Source organism: Muscardinus avellanarius (assembly GCF_963383645.1).
Source record: "Muscardinus avellanarius genome assembly, chromosome: 14".
Taxonomy (NCBI): domain Eukaryota; kingdom Metazoa; phylum Chordata; class Mammalia; order Rodentia; family Gliridae; genus Muscardinus; species Muscardinus avellanarius.
The window spans coordinates 91,051,636-91,070,932 of record NC_137800.1 but is presented as its reverse complement, the minus strand read 5'-3'; the positions used below and the strand labels follow the sequence as shown (position 1 = coordinate 91,070,932).

The window sequence follows — 19,297 nt, the reverse complement described above, 5'->3', positions numbered from 1 at the left end:
CCAGTCCCATTTTTTATTCTTTACTTTGAAACAGGGTCTCACTGAGTTGCAGAGGGCCTCACTAAGGAGCTGAGGCTGCCCACGAACCGCGGTCCTCCTGTCTCAGCCTCCCGAATGCTGGGATGACAAGCGCGACCACCGCTCCTGGCGGCTACTTTTTTATGGTTAATAGTGATAAACACAGGGTGGGGTAATGTTGTCCTGAACGCCCCATGGGTCCCTGACCAATTGCAAACCGGCACCTCTAGCCCAGAGCTCCGGGGGGGGGGCGGCCCCCCGCTTTCGGCTGCGGGCGGGAGAGCGAGGGCGCGGGCGCCTCCCGCAGGACACAGGCTGCCGCCAGAGCCAGGGGTGAGGAGGGTGAGCTCAGCCCAGATTATCCGGGGAGTGAGGCTGCGGCGGGCACAGGAGCCGGCCACAGGCGGGGACCATGCCTCTGCAGGACGACGCCCTCCGGGAGGTGTGGGCCTCCGACAGGTGGGACCCCAGCCCCTCTGCGCCCGGACCCCAGAGGGAAGGTGGCAGGGAGGGAGGGGCCCTGACTGCGCTGTCCCTCAGCGGGCAGGAGGAGGAAGGCCGGAGCCCCGAGGCCCCGCGGCGCCCCAGGCAGGTGCGTGCCCGCTCGGGAGGGAGACGGGGGGTTGCGGGCCGGGGTGCGAGGGGCGGGGAGGAAGGGTATTTAAGGGTCTGGGGTGCCCGGGAGGACTTGGGGGCCGGGGTCTTGGCGGTGGCCATGATGCATGGACGGTCGTCCTTCCTCGGCCCAGGAAGGGCCTCAGCGCCTGGGGATAATCCGCAGTTATTCCTGGCGGCTCAGGGGATTAGGGGGTGCCGGCAGCCCCGGGCCCCCCTTTCCTTGCCCCCCTCCGCCTGACCCCCGTTCTTCAGCGGCCCACCCCCGGACAGAAGCTGAGGAAAAAGAAGGCGGAGACCCCCGCGTCCCCCGGCGCCACCGCGTCCAAGCCACGGAGGCCGGCAGGTGCGCCGGGCCGGCGGGCGGGACGGCGAGGCCGAGGCCGAGGAGGCCGCCGCTCACCTCCCTCTCGGCCCAGCAGGGCGGAGGACCAGGCGCAGGGACGAGGCCGGCCCAGAGGAGGCCCCGGGGCCACACACCGACTACGCCAAGTTCCTCCGGGACCCTGAGGCCAAGAAGCGAGATCCCCGGGAGAACTTTCTGGTCGCCCGGGCCCCAGGCGCCGGGGCCGGTGAGAGCCGGGGCGGGGCGGGGCGGGGGTCCCCAGCCTCGAAGGCTGGCCGTCTCGTTGACTTTCCCAGTTTACAGATGGGGAAACCGAGGCCAGAGGGTGGAGGGTTGGCCCTCAGCTACTTAGGGGCCCGGAGGGCTGGGGGGCAGCGGGGAGGGGCCGACCCCGCCCAGCACCCAGCCCGCCCTCCCCGCGGAGGCCCAGACAAGAGGCCGCTGAGCCCCCACGTGACGAGCTTCCACCCACAGAGGTCGACGAGGAGGACGACGAGGAGGACGACGAGGAGGACCGGGAGGGCGAGGGGCAGGACAAGAACGAGAAGACCGCTCCGGCTGCCAAGAAGCCGGCTCGGGAGAAGCCCTCTGCAGACAGGAGGGAGAGGAAGGCCAAGGCCCAGGGCCCGCAGGGTGGGTGTAGGGTGCGGGCCCACCTCAGCCTGGCAGTGGCCGCTTCCTGACAGGAGGCTGGGTCTGCAGTGCAGGACAGAGCCCGGGGCACTCGGTCCCAGGTCGTGGCTCCTGAAGTGCCTGATTTTGTCCAGTGGTTTTAGGGGGGCAGGGCAGGTGGAACAGCCAGGCGGGGAGGCACGCCCCATAACGCCAGTACGCCAGTACTCGGGAGGCTGAGGCCGAGGATCACCTGTCAGAGGCCAGCCTCAGCCATTAGACCTTCAGCAACTTAGTGAGACCTTTCAAAATAAAGCCCGGCGCGGTGGCGCACGCTTGTAATCCCAGCATTCTGGAGGCTGAGACAGGAGGGTCGCGGTTCATGGCTCAGCTACTTAGTGAGGCCTCTGCAACTCAGTGAGACCCTGTTTCCAAATAAAGAATAAAAAATAGGCCTGGAAAAAAATAGTGCTGGGGTGTAGCTCGGAGATGAATGCCCCTGGGCTCCATCCCCAGCACCAAGAGGAGGAGGCTGCAGGGGCCTGTAACCCCACCCCCCTCAGCTCCCGGGGCTGGAGGGAGGCAGAGGCTCTGGAAGGGAGCCTCAGCCCAGGAGGCTCCTTGCCTATCCCATCCTCCATCTCCAGGGGACCCCGGAAGCCCTGGCCCCCCTCGGAAACCTCTTCGCATTAAGAAGGAAGCGGGGGATGGGGCCAAGACAAAAAAGGCAAAGAAGAAAGGTGAGTCTGCCGGGCGCATGGAGTGCACCTGGTATCCTAGTACCTGGGAGGCTGAGACAGGAGGCTCGCAGGCGAGGCCAGCCTCCGCAACTCAGCGAGGCCCTCACCAACTTAGCAAGACCCTGTTTTAAAATATAAAAATGGCCGGGCGTGGTGGGCACTCTTGTAATCCCCGCGCTTGGGAGGCTGAGACCGGAGGACCGCAGTTCGCGGACAGCCTCAGCACCTTAGTGAGGCCCTTTCCAACTCGGTGAGACCCTGTTTCCAAATAAAGAATAAAAAATAGGGATGGGGGTGTAGCTCGGAGGTAGAATGGCCCTGGGCTCCATCCCCAGGACCACAATAAATAAATACATAAATAAATAAATAAATAAATAAATAAATAAAATAAAATAAAATAAAATAAAAAGGGCTGGAGCCAGGCATGGCGGAACAGGCTTGTAATCTCAGTACTTGGGGGGCTGAGACAGGAGGATCATGGTTCATGGCCAGCCTCGGCTACTTGATGAGGCCCTCCACAACTCAGTGAGACGGAAGAATAGAGCTCAGCGGTAGAATGACTGCTTCTGGGCTTGATCCCTAAGAGAGAGAGAGGGAAGGAGGGAGGGAGAGAGCGAGGGACAGAGAGAGGGACAGAGAGAGGGACAGAGAGAGGGACAGAGAGAGGGACAGAGAGAGGGACAGAGAGAGGGACAGAGAGAGGGACGGAGGAAGGAGGCCCAGGCTCTGGCTGTGGTGGTCCTGACCTTCCTGACCTCCCCCGTGTGCAGGCTCCGGGGATGCCGGCCAGGAGGCCTCGCAGAGCCCGGCCTCCGGGAAGAAGAAGGTCCCGGCAGCCATGTTCCTGGTGGGGGACGGTAGCCCGGCTGAGAGAACGCTGAAGAAGAAAGGTGGGTGCCCGCCCCGCCGCAGGGCAGGAAAACTGGGCTTTGAGAGCCAGAGGGCGGCCTCGACCGCCCCCCGGCGGGGTGTCCTGTGCAGTCTCGGGCTTCCTGAGTCTGGTAATAACCGGGGACCCCTGGGGCCGCGGGGTCTGTGTGAGGCCTGGGATGGGAGCCCCGGCGCCCGGAGTGAGGGGTCCCCAGCCTCTTCTCCTGCTCCCCGCCCAGGCCCACCCAAAGGCCCCGGAGAGGAGAAGGAGGAGCAGGAGGAGGAGGAGGAGGAGGAGGAGGAGGAGGAGGCGGCAGAGGTGGCAGCCGCCCCAGGGACCAAGAACAGCAACCAGAGGAGCAAAGCAAAGGCAAAAGGCAGGAAGGTGAGGGTCGGCTGGGTGCCCGGGCTCGGAGGCTGAGGCGGGAGGCTCGCAGGCTGGAGGCCAGCCCCAGCAGCCCAGCGAGGCCCTCAGCAACTTAGCGAGACCCGGTTTCAAAATGTGAAATAAGCCGGGCGTGGTGGGCACGCTTGTCATCCCAGCATTCGGGAGGCTGAGACAGGAGGATCGTGGTTTGCGGACAGCCTCGGCTACTTAGCGAGGCCTCTGCAACTTACTGAGCCCCCACTCAAGCGCACACACCAGGCTGCTGGCTCACTCTCCTGGACTTCCGGAACCGCAGGGACGGCTTGGAGCCTTGCTCCCTCTCCTGTGGGGCGTAGAACACGAGGACCAAGGGCACAGGTCCCTGAGAACAGAGAGGCCGGCGGGGTCCAGCACGCCACCCCAGGGCCTTCTGTAACCAACTTGTTAGGAGTTCCTCAGCAAAGTGTGCTGAGTCACGCACACGTGTATCCGCTACCTATGGCTGGGTAACAAATGGACCCCCAGAATGTAGCATCTTCAGAAAACAAGGATTTCTTACACAGTTTCTGAGCATGAGCCAGCTCCGGGCAGGATGCCCCATGAGGCTGTGGTCAGGACGTCAGTGGGGGCCACGGTCACCGAAAGCGGGTCCACTTCCACACGCTCCCCGCCGTGGGGTTGCCCGAGGCCTCTGTTTCTGGCCAGTGGCCCTCCCTTGGGGCTGCTAGTGCTCTCGGGACATGGCAGCCAGTTTCTCCTGGAGCCCAGCAGCTAGTCAGGCAGCATCTCTTATGACCCGGATGCAAGCCATCCGCCGCCATTTCTTCGTAAAGACCAAGCCTGACACTCCGTGGTGACGGCAGAGGCCTTGGTGCCAGGAGGCGCGGCGCTGGGTGCGCCTGGCATGTTGGAGGCCACGCGCGCTCCGTGTTGACTCTGGGCTCCTATGAAGGTGCTCCCCGCGCCTGCTCAGCCCCAGTCCCCCTCGGACACGGTCCAGGCGAGGGGCAGTCTCTCCAGAGGCTCTGGGTGGACAGGCTGCGGCTCAGAGCTGGAGCAGTCAGTCGGCCTCTTCAGGCCTCGGCCCCTTTATCTGTACTCAGGGGGCACTGTGGGACCGGCTGCCCAGGATTAGCACGAGGGTGAAAAGTCAGTTTTTGAAGCCAGGCCGGTGGTGCACACTTGCAGTCTCAGTACATGGGAGGCTGAGGCAGGAGGATCACAGGTTCGAGGCCAGCCTTGGCAACTTAGCAAAGCCCTGATTCAAAATAAAAACTAAAATAGGGATGGGGGATGGAGCTTAGAGGCAGAATGCCCCTGGCTTCGATCCCCAGTAACTCCCCACCACACACACACCAAAAAGTTAGTATTTAGCTGGGCATGGTGGTACGCCTCTGCGAGCCCAGTACTTGGGAGGTGGAGACAGGAGGATTACAAGCTCCAGGACAGCCTCAGCAGCTTAGCAAGACCGTGTCTCAAATGCCTCTGGGTTCCATCCCTAGACCCCCCCAAATTAATAATAATAATAATAATAATAATAATAATAATAATAATAAAGGCCAGGTATAGCTTGGAGATAGAATATCCCTGGGTTCAATCCTCAGTACCCCAAAAAGTTAATATTTGGGAAGTGCTTAGAACTATGGCACATTGATAGAATTTATAAGAACATATGTTAAATATATAAATTAGGCCTATCTCAGGTATCCACCCATCGCATCTATTTTGCAGATAAAAAAAAATCAACTCACTCTTTGTTAAAACTTAACAAAGATCTGGGGCCTGGTGGTGCACACCTGTCATCCCAATGCTTGGGAGGCTGAGATGGGAGGATCCTAGGTTCGAGGGTAGCCTCACCAAGTAGTGAGACTCTCCAGCCACTTAGACCCTGATTCAAAATAAAAATAAATAAATAAATAAATAAAGGCTGGGAGTGTAGCTCAGAGGTAGAACATCCATGGGTTCAATCCCCAGTGCCTGCCTCCACACACACACACAAATAATAATGATAATAATAATAATAATAATAATAATGATAATGATAATAAAGGCCAGGCATGGGTGCACACCTATCATCCTTGTACCTGGGAGGCTGAGACAGGAGGACCCTGGCCATCCTCAGCAACTTAATTAGACCCTGCTTCAGAACAGAAAAAAAAAAGTGTGGCTGGGGATGTGGCTGGAGGTGGAAAGGTGCCGCCCCCGGGTTCAATCTCCAGTAGCAGGAACCCCAAACGAGAGCCAGCAAGGCCCCGGGCGGCTGGGTCGCCCCCGCCCTGAGCCCGCTGCCTCAAACCCTGCCACGAGGCTGGCACGTTCCACCTTTGATATGAATAAGCAAGACCAGCCACCAACGTGCCAGGGTGTCCGCGGCGCGGGGGACTTGAGCCCCGACGGCCGCGCGGGCCGCTGCTCAGAGCGGGTGAGTGTGCCCCGACTGACCGCCCTCTGCCCGCCCAGAAGGAGGAGAGGGCCCTGTCGCCGCCCCCCGAGGTGGACGACCTCCCGGCCTTCGTCCTGCGCCCCGCGCCCCAGGGCCGCGCCGTGCGCTGCCGGCTGACCCGCGACAAGAAAGGGGTGGACAGGGGCCTGTACCCCTCCTACTTCCTGCACCTGGACGCCGAGAAGAAGGTGCGCGCGGCGGGCGGGCCGGGGCGCCCGGGGCGCCCGGAACCCCTCTCACCTGCCGCCCCCACCCAGGTCTTCCTCCTGGCTGGCAGGAAGCGGAAGAGAAGCAAGACGGCCAATTACCTCATCTCCAGCGACCCCACCAACCTGTCCCGAGGAGGGGACGATTTCCTCGGCAAGCTGAGGTGGGTCCCCAGCCCCGCGCGCAGGCCGAGACCCTGGCAGCGGCCCCCAGCCCAGGGCGTCCACCCTTGTGCGCACAGCTCACTGGGGTCCTGTCAGAACGGCTCCCCTGCCGGGCGCGGTGGGCGCGCTTGTCATCCCAGCCCTCGGGGGGCTGAGACGGGAGGATGGCGGTTTGCCCACAGCCTCGGCTCCTTAGTGAGGCCCTGCAACTCAGTGAGACCCTGTTTCCAAATAAAGTGTAAAATAGGTCTGGGAGTGTAGCCCGGAGGTAGAAGACCCCGGGGTTCCTCCCCCAGTACCGCAAAATAGGGCTGGGGACGTGGCTCCTGGGTAGGGTGCCCTTGGGGTCCATCTCTAGTACCAAAAGAAAAAGATCTCCCTGTTGGGAGCCTGGGAGTGAACTGCTCGGGCCTCGACGCCCACTTCTCTCCCGGCCTGGCCGGGAGGCAGGGTCTCTGGGGCAGGGGGCGGCATGGCCCGGCCCAGCCCAGCCCCGGCCCCTTGCAGGTCCAACCTCCTGGGGAACCGCTTCACCGTCTTCGACAACGGGCGGAACCCGCAGCGCGGCGGGAGCGGCGCGGACGTGGGGAGCCTCCGGCAGGAGCTGGCCGCCGTCATCTACGTGAGGACCGGCTGTCCCGGGGGGCCGCTGCCCCGGCCGGCCTAACGGGCGTCTCCCTTGCAGGAGACCAACGTGCTGGGCTTCCGCGGCCCGCGACGCATGACGGTCATCATCCCGGGCATGAGCGTGGACAACGAGAGGGTCCCCATCCGGCCCCGGAACGTGAGCCCTGCACCTCCCGGCCCGGCCCGGCCCGAGGGTCTGGCGCCCTACGGGACCCACTGGGGGGAACGGGGAGCGGGACTCAGTTTACCCAGTACTCAACCCCCGGGCCTGCGCACTGCGGCCAGCACAGACTCCTGGCAACCATGAGGGGGATTCGGGTGGTCCCTGCATCCATGTTAGCAGTCTCGGTGTTTCCTCACAGTGATGGAAACTCATCCGTGTGTGTGTGTGTGTGTGTGTGTGTGTGTGTGTGTGTTACCAGGGATTGATTCCAGGTACCTCCAAGCTACAGCCCTAGTCTTATTTTCTATTCTTTCTTTCTTTATTTATCTTGCGGGTCTGGAGATGAAACCCAGGGGCATTTGACCTCTGAGCTACATCCCCTGCCCTATTTTTTATTCTTTATTTTTGAAACAGGGTCTCACTGAGTTGCGATGGGCCTCACTAGGTAGCTGAGGCTGGCCGCGAACCGCGATCCTCTGATCTCAGCCTCCCGTATTCTCTATTTTGAAACAGGTTCTCACTGAGTTGCAGAGGGCCTCCTCACTAAGTAGTCGCCAAGGCTGGCCACGAGCCGGGATCCTCCTGTCTCAGCCTCCCAAATGCTGGGATCTCAAGTGTGCGCCACCACGCCCGGCTCCCATCCTTATTTTTTATTCTTTATTTTGAAGCAGGGTCTCACTAACTAAGTTGCTGAGGCTGGCCGGAAACCTACAATTCTGCTGTCTTGGCCTCTCAAGTACTGGGAATTACAAGTGAGGCCACCACACCCGGCTCTGAGGCTCTGTTTTAAAACAAAATAAAATAGGACTGGGGGTATAGCTTGGAGGTAGAATGCCCCTGGGTTCCATCCCAGTACCATAAAAGAAACCAACCAAACAGAAAAAGAACCAGGCGCTCACCAGGCACAGTAGCGCGGGCCTATAATCCCTGTACTTGGGAGTCTGAGACAGGAGGGTCGCAGGTTCGAGGCCAGCCTCAGCAACTTAGTGAGACCTGTTTCGAAATGAATAATTATAATAGTAATAAAGGGCTGGGACGCGGCTTGGAGGTCCTTGCAGGCCCTAGATCATGCCGCCCATCCCTCTAACGGGTTCCAGTGTGTGGCCTCCCCCTCGGACTCTTGCAGCGTGCCGGGGCCCTTTCCTGGTTTCTGATTCTCTGCTTTGGCATCCCCTCTGCCCTGCCCCCAGGAGCCCCTTCTCAGGGGTGTGCGGCTGGGACCCCTGCTGCTGGGCGCAGGCTCAAAGACCCCCAGGGGACTTGCGTGTCCAGGCCGCACTCTGAGGCCTGCGCAGGGCCCCTTCCCCTCAGCCCGCTGTCCCCACCACGTCTAACTGTCCTCTCCCCGTGTTCCACGCCGGGCCGCCAGGCCCGCGACGGGCTGCTGGCACGCTGGCAGAACAAGACGCTGGAGAGCCTCATTGAGCTGCACAACAAGCCGCCGGTGTGGAACGAGGACAGCGGCTCCTACACCCTCAACTTCCAGGGCCGCGTCACCCAGGCCTCCGTGAAGAACTTCCAGATCGTCCACGCCGACGACCGTGAGTGCGCCGTCCCCAGGACCCACCTCTCCAGCCGGGCCCCAGCCTTCTCCCCGGGGTGGGACCCCCAGCCAGGCCCTGTCCTGTGGCCGCGGTGCTCCTGGGAGCCGCAGGTGCTCCAGCAAGTGTCCTGGCCAGAGCGCTGGGGGGTCCGGGCCGACTGGGCTGAAAGGAAAGTGTCTGCCAGGGTCTGGAAACCTCCGAGAGCCCAGCATACTACTCCTGAAGTTACACTGCCCTCGAAACCTAGCTCACGGATTTTTTTTTTTTTTTTTTTTTTTTTTTTTTTGCGGTACTGGGATGGAACCCAGGGGCATTCTACCTCGGAGCTACACCCCCAGCCCTATTTTTTATTCTTTATTTTGAAACAGTGTCTCTCTCACTGAGTTGCAGAGGGCCTAAGTAGCTGAGGTTGGCCATGAACTGCAATCCTCCGGTCTCAGCCTCCTGAGTGCTGGGATTACAAGTGTGCACCACCTTGCCCTGCCTTGTTCTTTATTTTTTTGAAACAGAGTCTCACTAAGTTCCAGAGGGCCTCACTGAGTAGCTGAGGCTGGCTGCGAACTGCGATCCTCCGGTCTTAGCCTCCCAAGTGCGGAAACTACAAGCCCTATTTACAGTGAAGCCCTTCTGAGTAGCTACTCTCTGCCTCGAGGAGGGAGGGAAACAAGGTGTAGCTGGAAGGCCTGCCACAGGCCTGGGTGGGCGTCCCCAGGGGGCAGGGAGCTGGGGGATGGGAGGGCACCTCCAGGAGCTCTCCCCCGGGAGATGGGCCCCAGAACAGCTCTCTGGATCACCTTTCTGGTGAAGCCTGCTCTGTAACCAGACCAGAGTTGGGGGTATTTTAGCGGCTTCCCGGCGGTGCTGGGGATGCTGAGTCTGGGGCTGGGAGTCAGGGCGGCTTGGGGCAAGGGCCAGGGCATCAGGAGGACCGAGTCCGTGGTCTGGCTGGGTCCTCGCGGGCTGGGGCCTGAAGACAAGGGAGGAGTGGGCCGGCAGGCCGCGCGGCGGGGTGGGCGGGGTGGCCGCCAGGCCCGAGCCCCTCGGCAGCCTCCTGCGTCCACAGCCGACTACATCGTGATGCAGTTCGGCCGCGTGGCGGAGGACGCCTTCACCCTGGACTACCGCTACCCGCTGTGCGCCCTGCAGGCCTTCGCCATCGCGCTGTCGAGCTTCGACGGGAAGCTGGCCTGCGAGTGACCGCGAGTGACCGCGGCGAGGGGCCGCGGGGCGGGGGGCGTCTGCAGTAAAGCCGCTTAAGCTGCAGTCGAGAGCAGTGTGGTTCCTGGGCGCCGCGGGTGGTCCCGGCCCCCACCCCAGTCGGCGCGAGGCGGGGCGGGCTGGCGGGCGGAGGGAGGCAGGGAGGCAGGGAGGCCGCGGAGGCCGCGGAGGCCGCGCAGGGGGAGAGGGCGGAGTCCGGGAAGCAGCCGCTGGGGAGAACCAGACAAACCGGGTCCGGGCGGGGGGCGGGGCGCCGGACGGCAGGGAGGACAGCCGCGGGCAGCGCCCTCCGTCCCCCGCCCCCGGTCCTCCGTCCTCCACGATCCGTCCTCCACCCTGCGTCCTCGGTCCTCCACCGTCCACTCTCCGTCCTCCGCCCCCCCAGCCCGGGCGCGGGCGGTCCTCGCGGCCCCGCCCCTCCCCGGCCCCGCCCAGCCCCGCCCCTTCCACGCCCAGGCCCCGCCCCTTCCACGCCCAGGCCCCGCCCCCCCGCCCCCCGGCTCCGCCACAAACTTTCCGTCGCCGGCCCGCGCGCCCGCTCCGCTCCCCGCCGCCCCGCCGCAGACCCCGGCCCGCTCGGCAGGTAAGCCCGCGCCCCGAGCCGGCCCGGAGGGAGGGGCGCCCAGGCCCCGCCCGCCGCCCTGGGGCGCCCCGCGCCCGGTGGACCCCGCCGGCCGCCGGCCCCGCACAGCCGGGGAGGGGGCGCCGGCCGCCGCCGGGAGCCGGCCGCGCGGGTGGGGCGTGGCCCCGGCCGAGGCCCGCAGGAGAGGAGAGGGCCTGGCCTCCCATCGCTCTCCCCCCGGGCAGGGGCAGAACCGGGTCAGGCCTGGACTTGCGCGGCTCGGAGGCGGGGTGGGTGGACAGCCCAGGGCAGGTGCGGTGCCTGCGGGGCGGGGGCAGCGCGGCGTGAGCGCGGCCCACAGGTGGAGACCCAGGGGGGCTGGCCCCGTCCCTCCGGACAGGTGGAGACCCAGGGGGGCCTGGCCCGGTCCCTCCGGACTCCCGCAGCCTTCCCCGGACCTCTCCCCCACACGGCCGGCCTTCTGGGTCCCTGCTCACCCTGTGGGCAGTGGATGGACAGATGGATCTTCCGGGACAGGCCTTTGGGAAGGGTGACTTGGGGCCTGGTCCTCAGGGAGTGGCCAGTAGCCAGTGGTCCAGCGCTCGGGCTCCCCCACCCCCTGGGAGAGGCAACCATAATTAATGCTAATTAGCACACCTGTGCTGGGCCCAGCGGCCCAGAGGCCAGTGGTGGCAGGAGGTGCCACGAGTGTGCGCGTAGGTATGCAAAAGCAGCTGCCGCCCTGGCCCTCAGGTGCAGACCCTCACTCACCGCGCCGCCATTCCCCACCTGGAATAAATGGCTTCTCAGGGGCACTGAGTCCAGGTCCCCCTCCGCCTGCCTTCTCCCTCCAGTGGGCCTGCTCTGGGGGAGAGGGGCGGTGACCCCCAAGGTGCAAGGAAGAAGGGGAGGACCTGCAGGGAGGAGGGCAGCCAAGCCAGGCCGAAGCCCAGGGTGCGGGAGTGGGGTCCAGCAGGTCGGATGGGGTGTGGGTGTTCAGCCCCTGGGGTCCCCGGGGTCCCACTGTGTGGGGAGGGAGAGGGAAGCTGGCTGGCACCTGGCCCCAGGGGGCCATGAGGGGTGTGTGGAGGTCCCAGCGTCCTTCTCACATGGAGTAGCAGAAAGTGGGCTGCGAGGTGGCCTTGAGAACCCCGCGCAGCCTGGGGCCAAGGCAGGAGCCTCACTCAGCCGTCCCAGGGGAAGCTCATTACTGGGACCCCCACGGGCGGACTGGAGAGTTTCACCCCCTGCAGCTCCCGAGAAGCCCAGTCCTTGGGGTTTCCTAGAGTGCAGATTATTTCCTGTGCTTCCTGCCAGGCTTGGGGGGACAGGAAGCGAAGGGGGACGAGAGTGATGGATCGAGGGAGAGGCAGCCGCGTGTGGAGCAGGGCTCCGTGTGGGGGAGGCACGTGGGAGAGGGCCTGGCACACACGCCGTGACCTGTGTGCCGCCAGACGGAAAGGGGAGAGAAGAGGCTGAGGCAGGAGGATGACAGGCTCGAGGCCAGCCTCAGCCACGCAGTGAGACCCTGCTTCAAAATTAAAAAAAAAAGCATGAGGTGTAGTTCGGGGGTAGAATGCCCCTGGCTTCCAGCCCAGTACCACACTCACACACACACAAAAGATAAAATAAGCCGGGCGTGGTGGCGCACGCTTGTAATCCCAGTCCTTGGGAGGCTGAGACAGGAGGGTCGCGCAGGTTTGAAGCCAGCCTCAGGTACTGAGTGAGGCTTTTGGCAATTTAATGAGACCTTGTTTCCAAATGAAATATAAAATAGGTCTGGGAGTGTAGCCCAGAGGTAGAAAGCCCTGGGTTCCATCCCCAGCACCACACACACACATTTTAAAAAGAAGATAAAATATGTCTGGGGTATAGCTCAGAGGTAGAATGCCCTGGATTCCATCTCCAATACCACCAAAATAAAAATAAAAAGAGGGAGAGGCTGAGCCGGGTGTAGTGACGCACGCTCGTAACCCCAGCAATCGGGAGGCTGACGGGGGATCGCGGCGATTCACGGACAGCCTCGCTACTGCTTAGGCCCTCTGCAACTCAGTGAGGCCCTGTTTCAAAATAAAGAATAAAACATAGGGCTGGGGGTGTAGCTCGGAGGTCAAATGCCTCTGGGTTCCATCCCCAGTACTGAAAAAATAAAAAAAGAGAAGCTGCCAGGTGTAGTGGCACACGCTCGTCATCCCCGCGCTTGGGAGGTGGAGACAGAAGGATGGCGACACGCTCGTCATCCCCGCGCTTGGGAGGTGGAGACAGAAGGATGGCGCAGGTTCGAGAGACCCTGTTTCCAAGTTAAAAAAAAAAAAAAAAAATATATATATATATATATATATATATATGTATGTATGTATGTATGTATGTATGTATGTATGTATGTCTGGGAGTGTAGCCAGAGGTAGAAGGGTTTCCAGGAACCCCAATACCCACCCCCCAAAAAAGCGAAGCTGCGGCCGGGGCATTTGCCGTGCGAGGCCTCTGCCGTCCTCTGTGTTCTTAGGCCAAGACCACGATGGAGTCTCAGCGCGCACTGGGCGCCTGCATCCGACGCCGGCGGGCGTGCGGCCGGCGCACTGGACAAGGCCATGCGGGGCTGCTGGGCCGTCTGCACGAGTGTCACGCGTGGAGCGCTGCTGAGAAGCTGTGCGTGTGTGTGTGAGAGAGAGAGCCGGGGTGCGGCGGTGACTGCTCCTGAGGTTGTGTTTGCGTGCCGTGGGGGTGGGACAACAGGACCGGCCAGTGTGACGGTGTGCGGCCACCTCCGGGAGTGTGCTGAGCAGCGGTGACCAGGAGCGGAGTGTGAACACCGCGTGTTGGCCCGAGCGTGACAGGGGCTCCGGCGTGCCTGTGGGCGGTCACTAGCTGCGATCGCCGTGCCCGGCGGGGCGGTGTGTGCGGCCGGCGACCCCAAAAGCATGTGGCACCTACAAGGAAGACCGAGAAACATCATTATCAAGCCTGGCGTGGTGGCGCGCGCACGCTGGTAATGCCAGTTCTCGGGAGGCTGAGACAGGAGGACGCAGGCTCCAGGCCGGCCTCAGCCACTTAGCAAGAACCTGTTTCCAAATAAAAATTACAGTAGGGCAAGGGGTGTAGTTCAGAGGCAGAGCGCCCTTCGGGTCAATCCCTCGCAGCCCACACATACAAAATGATAACTACCAAGTAGGGCGTGGTGGGCACGCTTGTCATCCCAGCACTCGGGAGGCTGAGACCGGGAGGATCGCGGTTCACGGACAGCCTCAGCTACTTAGTGAGGCCCTCTGCAACTCAGTGAGACCCCGTTTCAAAGTAAAGAATAAAAAATAGGGCAGGGGGTGTATCTCGGAAGTTGAATGCTCCTGAGTTCCATCCCCAGACCCGCAAAATAAATAAATAAATATATAAAAAATAAAAAATAAAAAAGAATAAAAAACAGGACCAGGGTGTAGCTCAGAGGTAGAATGCCTTTAAGTTCCATCCCCAGTACCGAAAAAAAAAAACAAAATAAAATAACTACCATTAAAAACTAAAAAAAAAAAAAAAAAAAGCCAGGTGTGGTGGCATACTCCTGTAAGCCCAGGACTTGGGAGGCTGAGACAGGAGGACCGCGGTTTGCAGCCAGCCTTAGCAAGTAGCTAGCGAGGCTCTCAGCAACCCAATGAGACCCTGTTTCAAAATGAAAATAAGCCGGGCGTGGTGGGCACGCTTGTCATCCCCACGCTTGGGAGGCTGAGACAGGAGGATCGCGCAGGTTCGAAGCCAGCCTCAGCTACTTAGGGAGGCTCTCAGCAACTCAGTGAGACCCTGTTTCTAATAAAATATAAAATAGGTCTGAGAAAAGCCCCTGGGTTCCACCCCCAGTATCACTAAGAATAAAAAAGAAACAAAATAAAAATAAAATAAGGCTGGAGGTTTAATCCTCAGTACCACACACACAAACAACCCTAAAAGAAGGACTGGATTTAATGCCACTCAGGTGTCCATGTGAAAATGGTAAATTTTATGTTATACATATTTTACTACAACACAAATACAAAAAAAAGTTTTGTCCTGAGGATTGAACCCAGGGGTGTTCTACCTCTGAGCCACACCCCCAACCCCCACCCTTTTTATTTTGAGGCAGGTTCTCACTGAGTTTCTGAGGCTGGTCTCTAACCTCTGACCCTCCTGTCCCAGCCTCCCAAGTACTAGGATTACAGGCGTGTGCCACCACACTGCTGACCGGTACACATTGTTTTTAAATTTAAAATAAGAAAATTTTTGTTTGCAGCACTGGGGATGGAACCAGAGGCAGTCTACCTCTGAGCTACACCCCCAGCCCTATTTTTTATTCTTGATTTTGAAACAGGTCTCACTGAGTTGCAAAGGGCCTCACCAAGTAGCTGAGGCTGTCTGCGAACTGCGATCCTCCTGTCTCAGCTCCTGAATGCTGGGATTATACAATACACACTTTTTAAAAAATACCAGGACAGAGAGACCTGTGGGGAGCGGGGGACGCGCTGTGAGAGACCACAACTCTCCTGACTGGCCCAGGGCACTGCCCAGCGTGTCCACTGGGAACTGAGATACGTCCCGTGCTCCCTCGTCCGTCCCCACCGGACAGCCGGAGGTGGGAGTCGGCCGGGCAGCTCTGGGGAGGGGCGCTTCTGAGAAGGGAGGAGGCTGTCTTGCCCCCCACGGCTCCTGCAAAGCCCCGCCCCAGGATGAGGGAGGAGGGTGGCGGCTCCTCAAATTGGAAGCACATTAGGATTTGGGGAGAGGCCGGCCCACCTCCCCCTGCGCCCTGCAAATTGCTTCCTCCTGGAAGAGTCCAGTCGGCTCCAGGGAGAGGGTCCCCCTCCCGCAGCCTGGCAGGGTGTGGCCGCTCGCTTGCGGGGTCCCTGCGGGGTCTTTGGGCTGGAGGTGGGGTGGCAAGCGCGGCCTACTCCTCCCCCAGCCGACAGCAGCTGGAGAACAGCTGGCCCACGAGGGGAGGCCGAGCTGAGAGGCTGGGGCCTCCTCACGCTCTGCCAGCGGGGTGAGGGCGGGTGGTCCGCGTCCACCTCTTCCCACACTTGCACGGAGGGCACGCGGGGGGCTGGGGTCCTTGCAGGGCCGGGAGCTCCCGTGTCTGTGGGCAGATGCGGCCAGGGGGGAGGGCCACCTGCCGGCTCCCTGTGGCCTGGTGCTCCTCCAGGCAGCCCCACCCCATGGAGCCGCGGGCCTCGGGCAGGGGCCCCGGCCTGGCAGGAGCTGCCTGGCCAGTTCTGCCGGCAGGGCTGGCCTCAGGGTGGGCAGCGGTGCCCCGCGCCCCCCCCAGAGCCGGTGAGGGCTGGTCGGGAGGGGGAGGGCACCACGAGGGGGGCTGGGCGGCTCCCTGTGACTGCCCCCCCCACGCCTGTCTTATCGGAGTTGCTGCCCTTTCCCCCTTGACCCCTTGACCCCTCTGCTGCGGGTCTGTCTCAGGATCTCTGCTTTAGTGGTGTGACCACACACTGTCCTCACCCTCCTCCCGCCGGCCCTGTCCGTCCGTCCGTCTCTCCAGCGCTCCGGGCCTCCCAGAGTCTCCTCTGGAGCTTCCTCTCTCCACGGTCGGCTCTCCAGGTGTCTGTGTTTCTGTCCGTGTGTCTGGGTCCCTGCCTCCCCGTCCCTCACGGGTTCTCCCCTCTCTCTCCGGCCAGGCTGTGAGCCAGGCAGCCCCCAGCCCCTCTGCCCCCTGCCCCGAGTGCTCCCTACACCACTCAGGGGCCCCAGCTTGGCAGGGTCGATCCCAGGGACTTGGGGGCGGGGGTGGGCACTGGCTGCCGGCTGTCCTATGAGACCCCGCCAGCCCCCAGCTGCCCGCTGTGACTGCAGGGAGTGTGGCCCCGCCGGGTGTGCAGGCCTGCACACACGTGCTGTCGGGCTGTGTTTTGGGGTGCCACCTATGGGCTCCTGTCTGGGCATTTCTGGACCCCCTGGGGGCGTTCCTGGAGAGTTGACCGCAGGTGCCCAGGAGCCCGCGGGGCTGGCCGGGACCCCGGTTCTCTCCTGGCGTCCTTTGGGCCCCCAGCCCCTCCCCCTCCCCAGCTGCCGGCGGTCCCAGCTCTGCCGCCCCGCCCCTGTCTGTCCCCGCTCCGGGCCTGCTCAGTTGGCCATATTTGGCCACAGTGCTCCCGCGGGGGGCGGGGCGGGGCTGACATCACCGCGAGGGGGCGCAGCCTGCAGGACGGGGAGACGGGCAAGTGGCCTCCGAAGTCTGGGGCTGCCAGGGCCCCCCAAGCGCTGGGCCCGGCTCTGAGGGAGGCCTGGGGACTCGCTAGGAAGGGGTCGTGGACGCCTGTGGGGTGCCAGGCTGATGCCTGGGGGAGACTGGCCCGGAGTCCAGAGGTCCCCCAGTGGCTGCTGAGTGTGCGCGTGCATGCGTGAGTGTGCGTGTGTCATACATGTGCATGCGTGTGTCCTCGATCCTGTCCTGCATGCTCCTTGAGGGCTAGGGTCTAGATGTTCCTGGGGTGGGGAACATGCTGGGGGTGGGGACCCACTGCCACCCACTGGTGGTCTTGTAGGTTTTACAGAAAGGCCCCCCTAGACGGCGTGATGGCGCACGCTTGTAATCCCAGCTTTTGGGAGGCTGCAACTGGAGGATGGCGGTTTGCGGCCAGCTTCAGCTACTTAGCGAGGCCCCACACAGCTCAGTAGGACCCTGTTTCAACAATAAAAAGACTAAAAAAATAGGGCAGGGGCTGTAGCGAGGCACAATGCTCCTAAGTTCCATCCCCAGTACCAAAAGCAAAAAAAAAAAAAAAGGTCCTCGATTTTGCTGCAGGGACCTGGGGCTGAGGGCCCCCGCGGGCGGCCGGATGGCGGGTGGGCGTCCCAGCCCTCGCCTGCTCTGCTGGGGCCAGGGACCGGAGCCGGCTCTCCTGGTTCAGAACAGAGCTTTAGCTTTAGCATTCGCTGTTTCCTTGAGCAAGTTGGGGAACCTGGCCGCTCTACGTTTCCTCTATAAAGCAGGAATAACCGTCATAATTCCTCTGGAGGACTGTGGTGAGGAGTCAGCACGTGGAGTGTGTAAAGGCCCAGGACCATGCCCGGCATTAGCGGGGGCAGCTGTCAGCAACCGCATAAGTCCAAGCTCTGTCTACCGACACTCGGGCCCACCGGGCCGCCAGTGACCCCGCAGGCCTCCCGAGCAGACAGGTCCACATAGCAGCCCACCCCCATATGCAGAGGGCGGGAGTTCAGGGCCTTCTAGCCAGGTCCCCCAAGCTCTGCCCTAGAACCCAGGGGCCGTGCTCTGCGTGTCGGGGACTCTGCTGTGCCTGTGTGGGTTCTGGGGTCTGTGGCCTCTAGTGGGGCCCCCGCGGGTCCTCTCCAGTGTCCTGCAAGCACTGCCCTACGCTCCGCAGAGGGGCCGGTGTGTTGGGGCAGTGGCCGGGGACGCTCTGCCCTAAGAAGCCAGCCTGGCCACAGGAGCTGTGTGCAGAAGGCCGAGTGAGCAGGGACACGGGAGCCGGTGGCGCGCGGTGCTTTATGGGGTGTCCGGGACCTGGGCAGCGTGGGGCCTGGAAGCAGGCCGGATGGGGGAGCGTGGACAGGTGCGCTGGGGGCCGCCCCTGGTAAGGCTGGGGCTGGCTTCTCCCGAGTTAGCCGTGTAGGGAGGGCCACCTGGACCTCAGCCTGGGGCCAGGGCTGAAGCCGCAGGGCCCCTGGACGACGCCTCTGCCTCTGAGGAGGGGGCCACCGCCTTGCTTTATTCCTGCCTTAGTTGTGTTGATGAACAGGAAAGCACTTTCCCCACAAAAATGTCTTGTGGGAGCCGGGCGTGGTGGGCACGCTTGTAATCCCAGCATTTGGGAGGCTGAGACGGGAGGATCGCGGTTCGCGGACAGCCTCAGCTACTTAGTGAGACCCTCTGCAACTCAGTGAGACCCGGTTTCAAAATAAAGAATAAAAAATAGGGCAGGGGGTGTAGCTCAGAGGTCCAATGCCCCTGAGTTCCATCCCCAATACTGCAAAAAAAAAAAAAAAGTCTTGTGGGGGCACACGCGTCTGGCCGCTGTTTCGTATTGGAGGACTGAACAGGGGGCTCTACTGCTGAGCTACACCCCTGGCTCTTGTGTGGGGTACTGGGATGGAAGCCAGGGGCATTCGACCTCCGAGCTACACTCCCTAGTCCTATTTTTTTTTTTTTTTTGGTGGTACTGGGGTTCCTGGAAGCCCTTCTACCTCCGGGCTACATTCCCAGACCTCTTTTTACATTTTTTTTATATTTGGAAACAGGGTCTCCTAAGCCAGCGCGCACGGCTGGCTTCGAACCTGCGCGATCCTCCTGTCTCTGCCTCCCAAGCGCGGGGATTACAAGCGTGCGCCACCACGCCCGGCCCCCTAGTCCTATTTTTTATTCTTTATTTTGAAACAGGGTCTCACTGAGTTGCAAAGGGCCTCGCTAAGTAGCTGAGGCTGTCCATGAACCGCGATCCTCCCGTCTCAGCCTCCCCAATGCTGGGATTATAAGCGTGCCCACCACTCCGGGTTTTTACTCTTCACTTTTGAAACAAGGTCCTACTAAGTTGCAAAGGGCCTCACTAGCTGAGGCTGTTCCTCAACCAGAATCCTGTCTCAGCCTCCCAAATCCTGGGATTACAAGTGTGTGCCACCACGCCTGGCTTCTATTTATTACTTTTGAAACATGTTCTTGCTAAGTTGCTGAGGCTGGCCTCAAACCTGAGATCCTACCACCTCAGCCTCCCCAGGACTGGGGTGGCGGGTGTGTGTCCTATACCCCCAGCTCCCTTTTTATTTTATTTATTTTTTATTTTGAAACAGGATCTCAGCAAAACATCGTGGCACAC

At 61.6% G+C, this 19,297-nt stretch overlaps 1 protein-coding gene across 1 annotated transcript; it reads left to right on the top strand.

Moving 5' to 3' along the window:
* Window positions 1–430: 430 nt before the first annotated feature.
* Window positions 431–9,913, top strand: TULP1 (TUB like protein 1; the record flags this gene model as incomplete). Its single annotated transcript, XM_080710413.1, has 16 exons — window positions 431–477; window positions 559–610; window positions 889–979; window positions 1,056–1,205; window positions 1,454–1,612; window positions 2,239–2,331; window positions 3,102–3,221; window positions 3,313–3,368; window positions 4,297–4,421; window positions 5,876–5,990; window positions 6,032–6,199; window positions 6,269–6,381; window positions 6,890–7,004; window positions 7,068–7,166; window positions 8,542–8,713; window positions 9,780–9,913. The coding sequence occupies 16 exons, from the start codon at window positions 431–433 to the stop codon at window positions 9,911–9,913; spliced, it is 1,809 nt and encodes a 602-aa protein (XP_080566539.1).
* Between the last annotated feature and the right edge of the window lie 9,384 nt (window positions 9,914–19,297).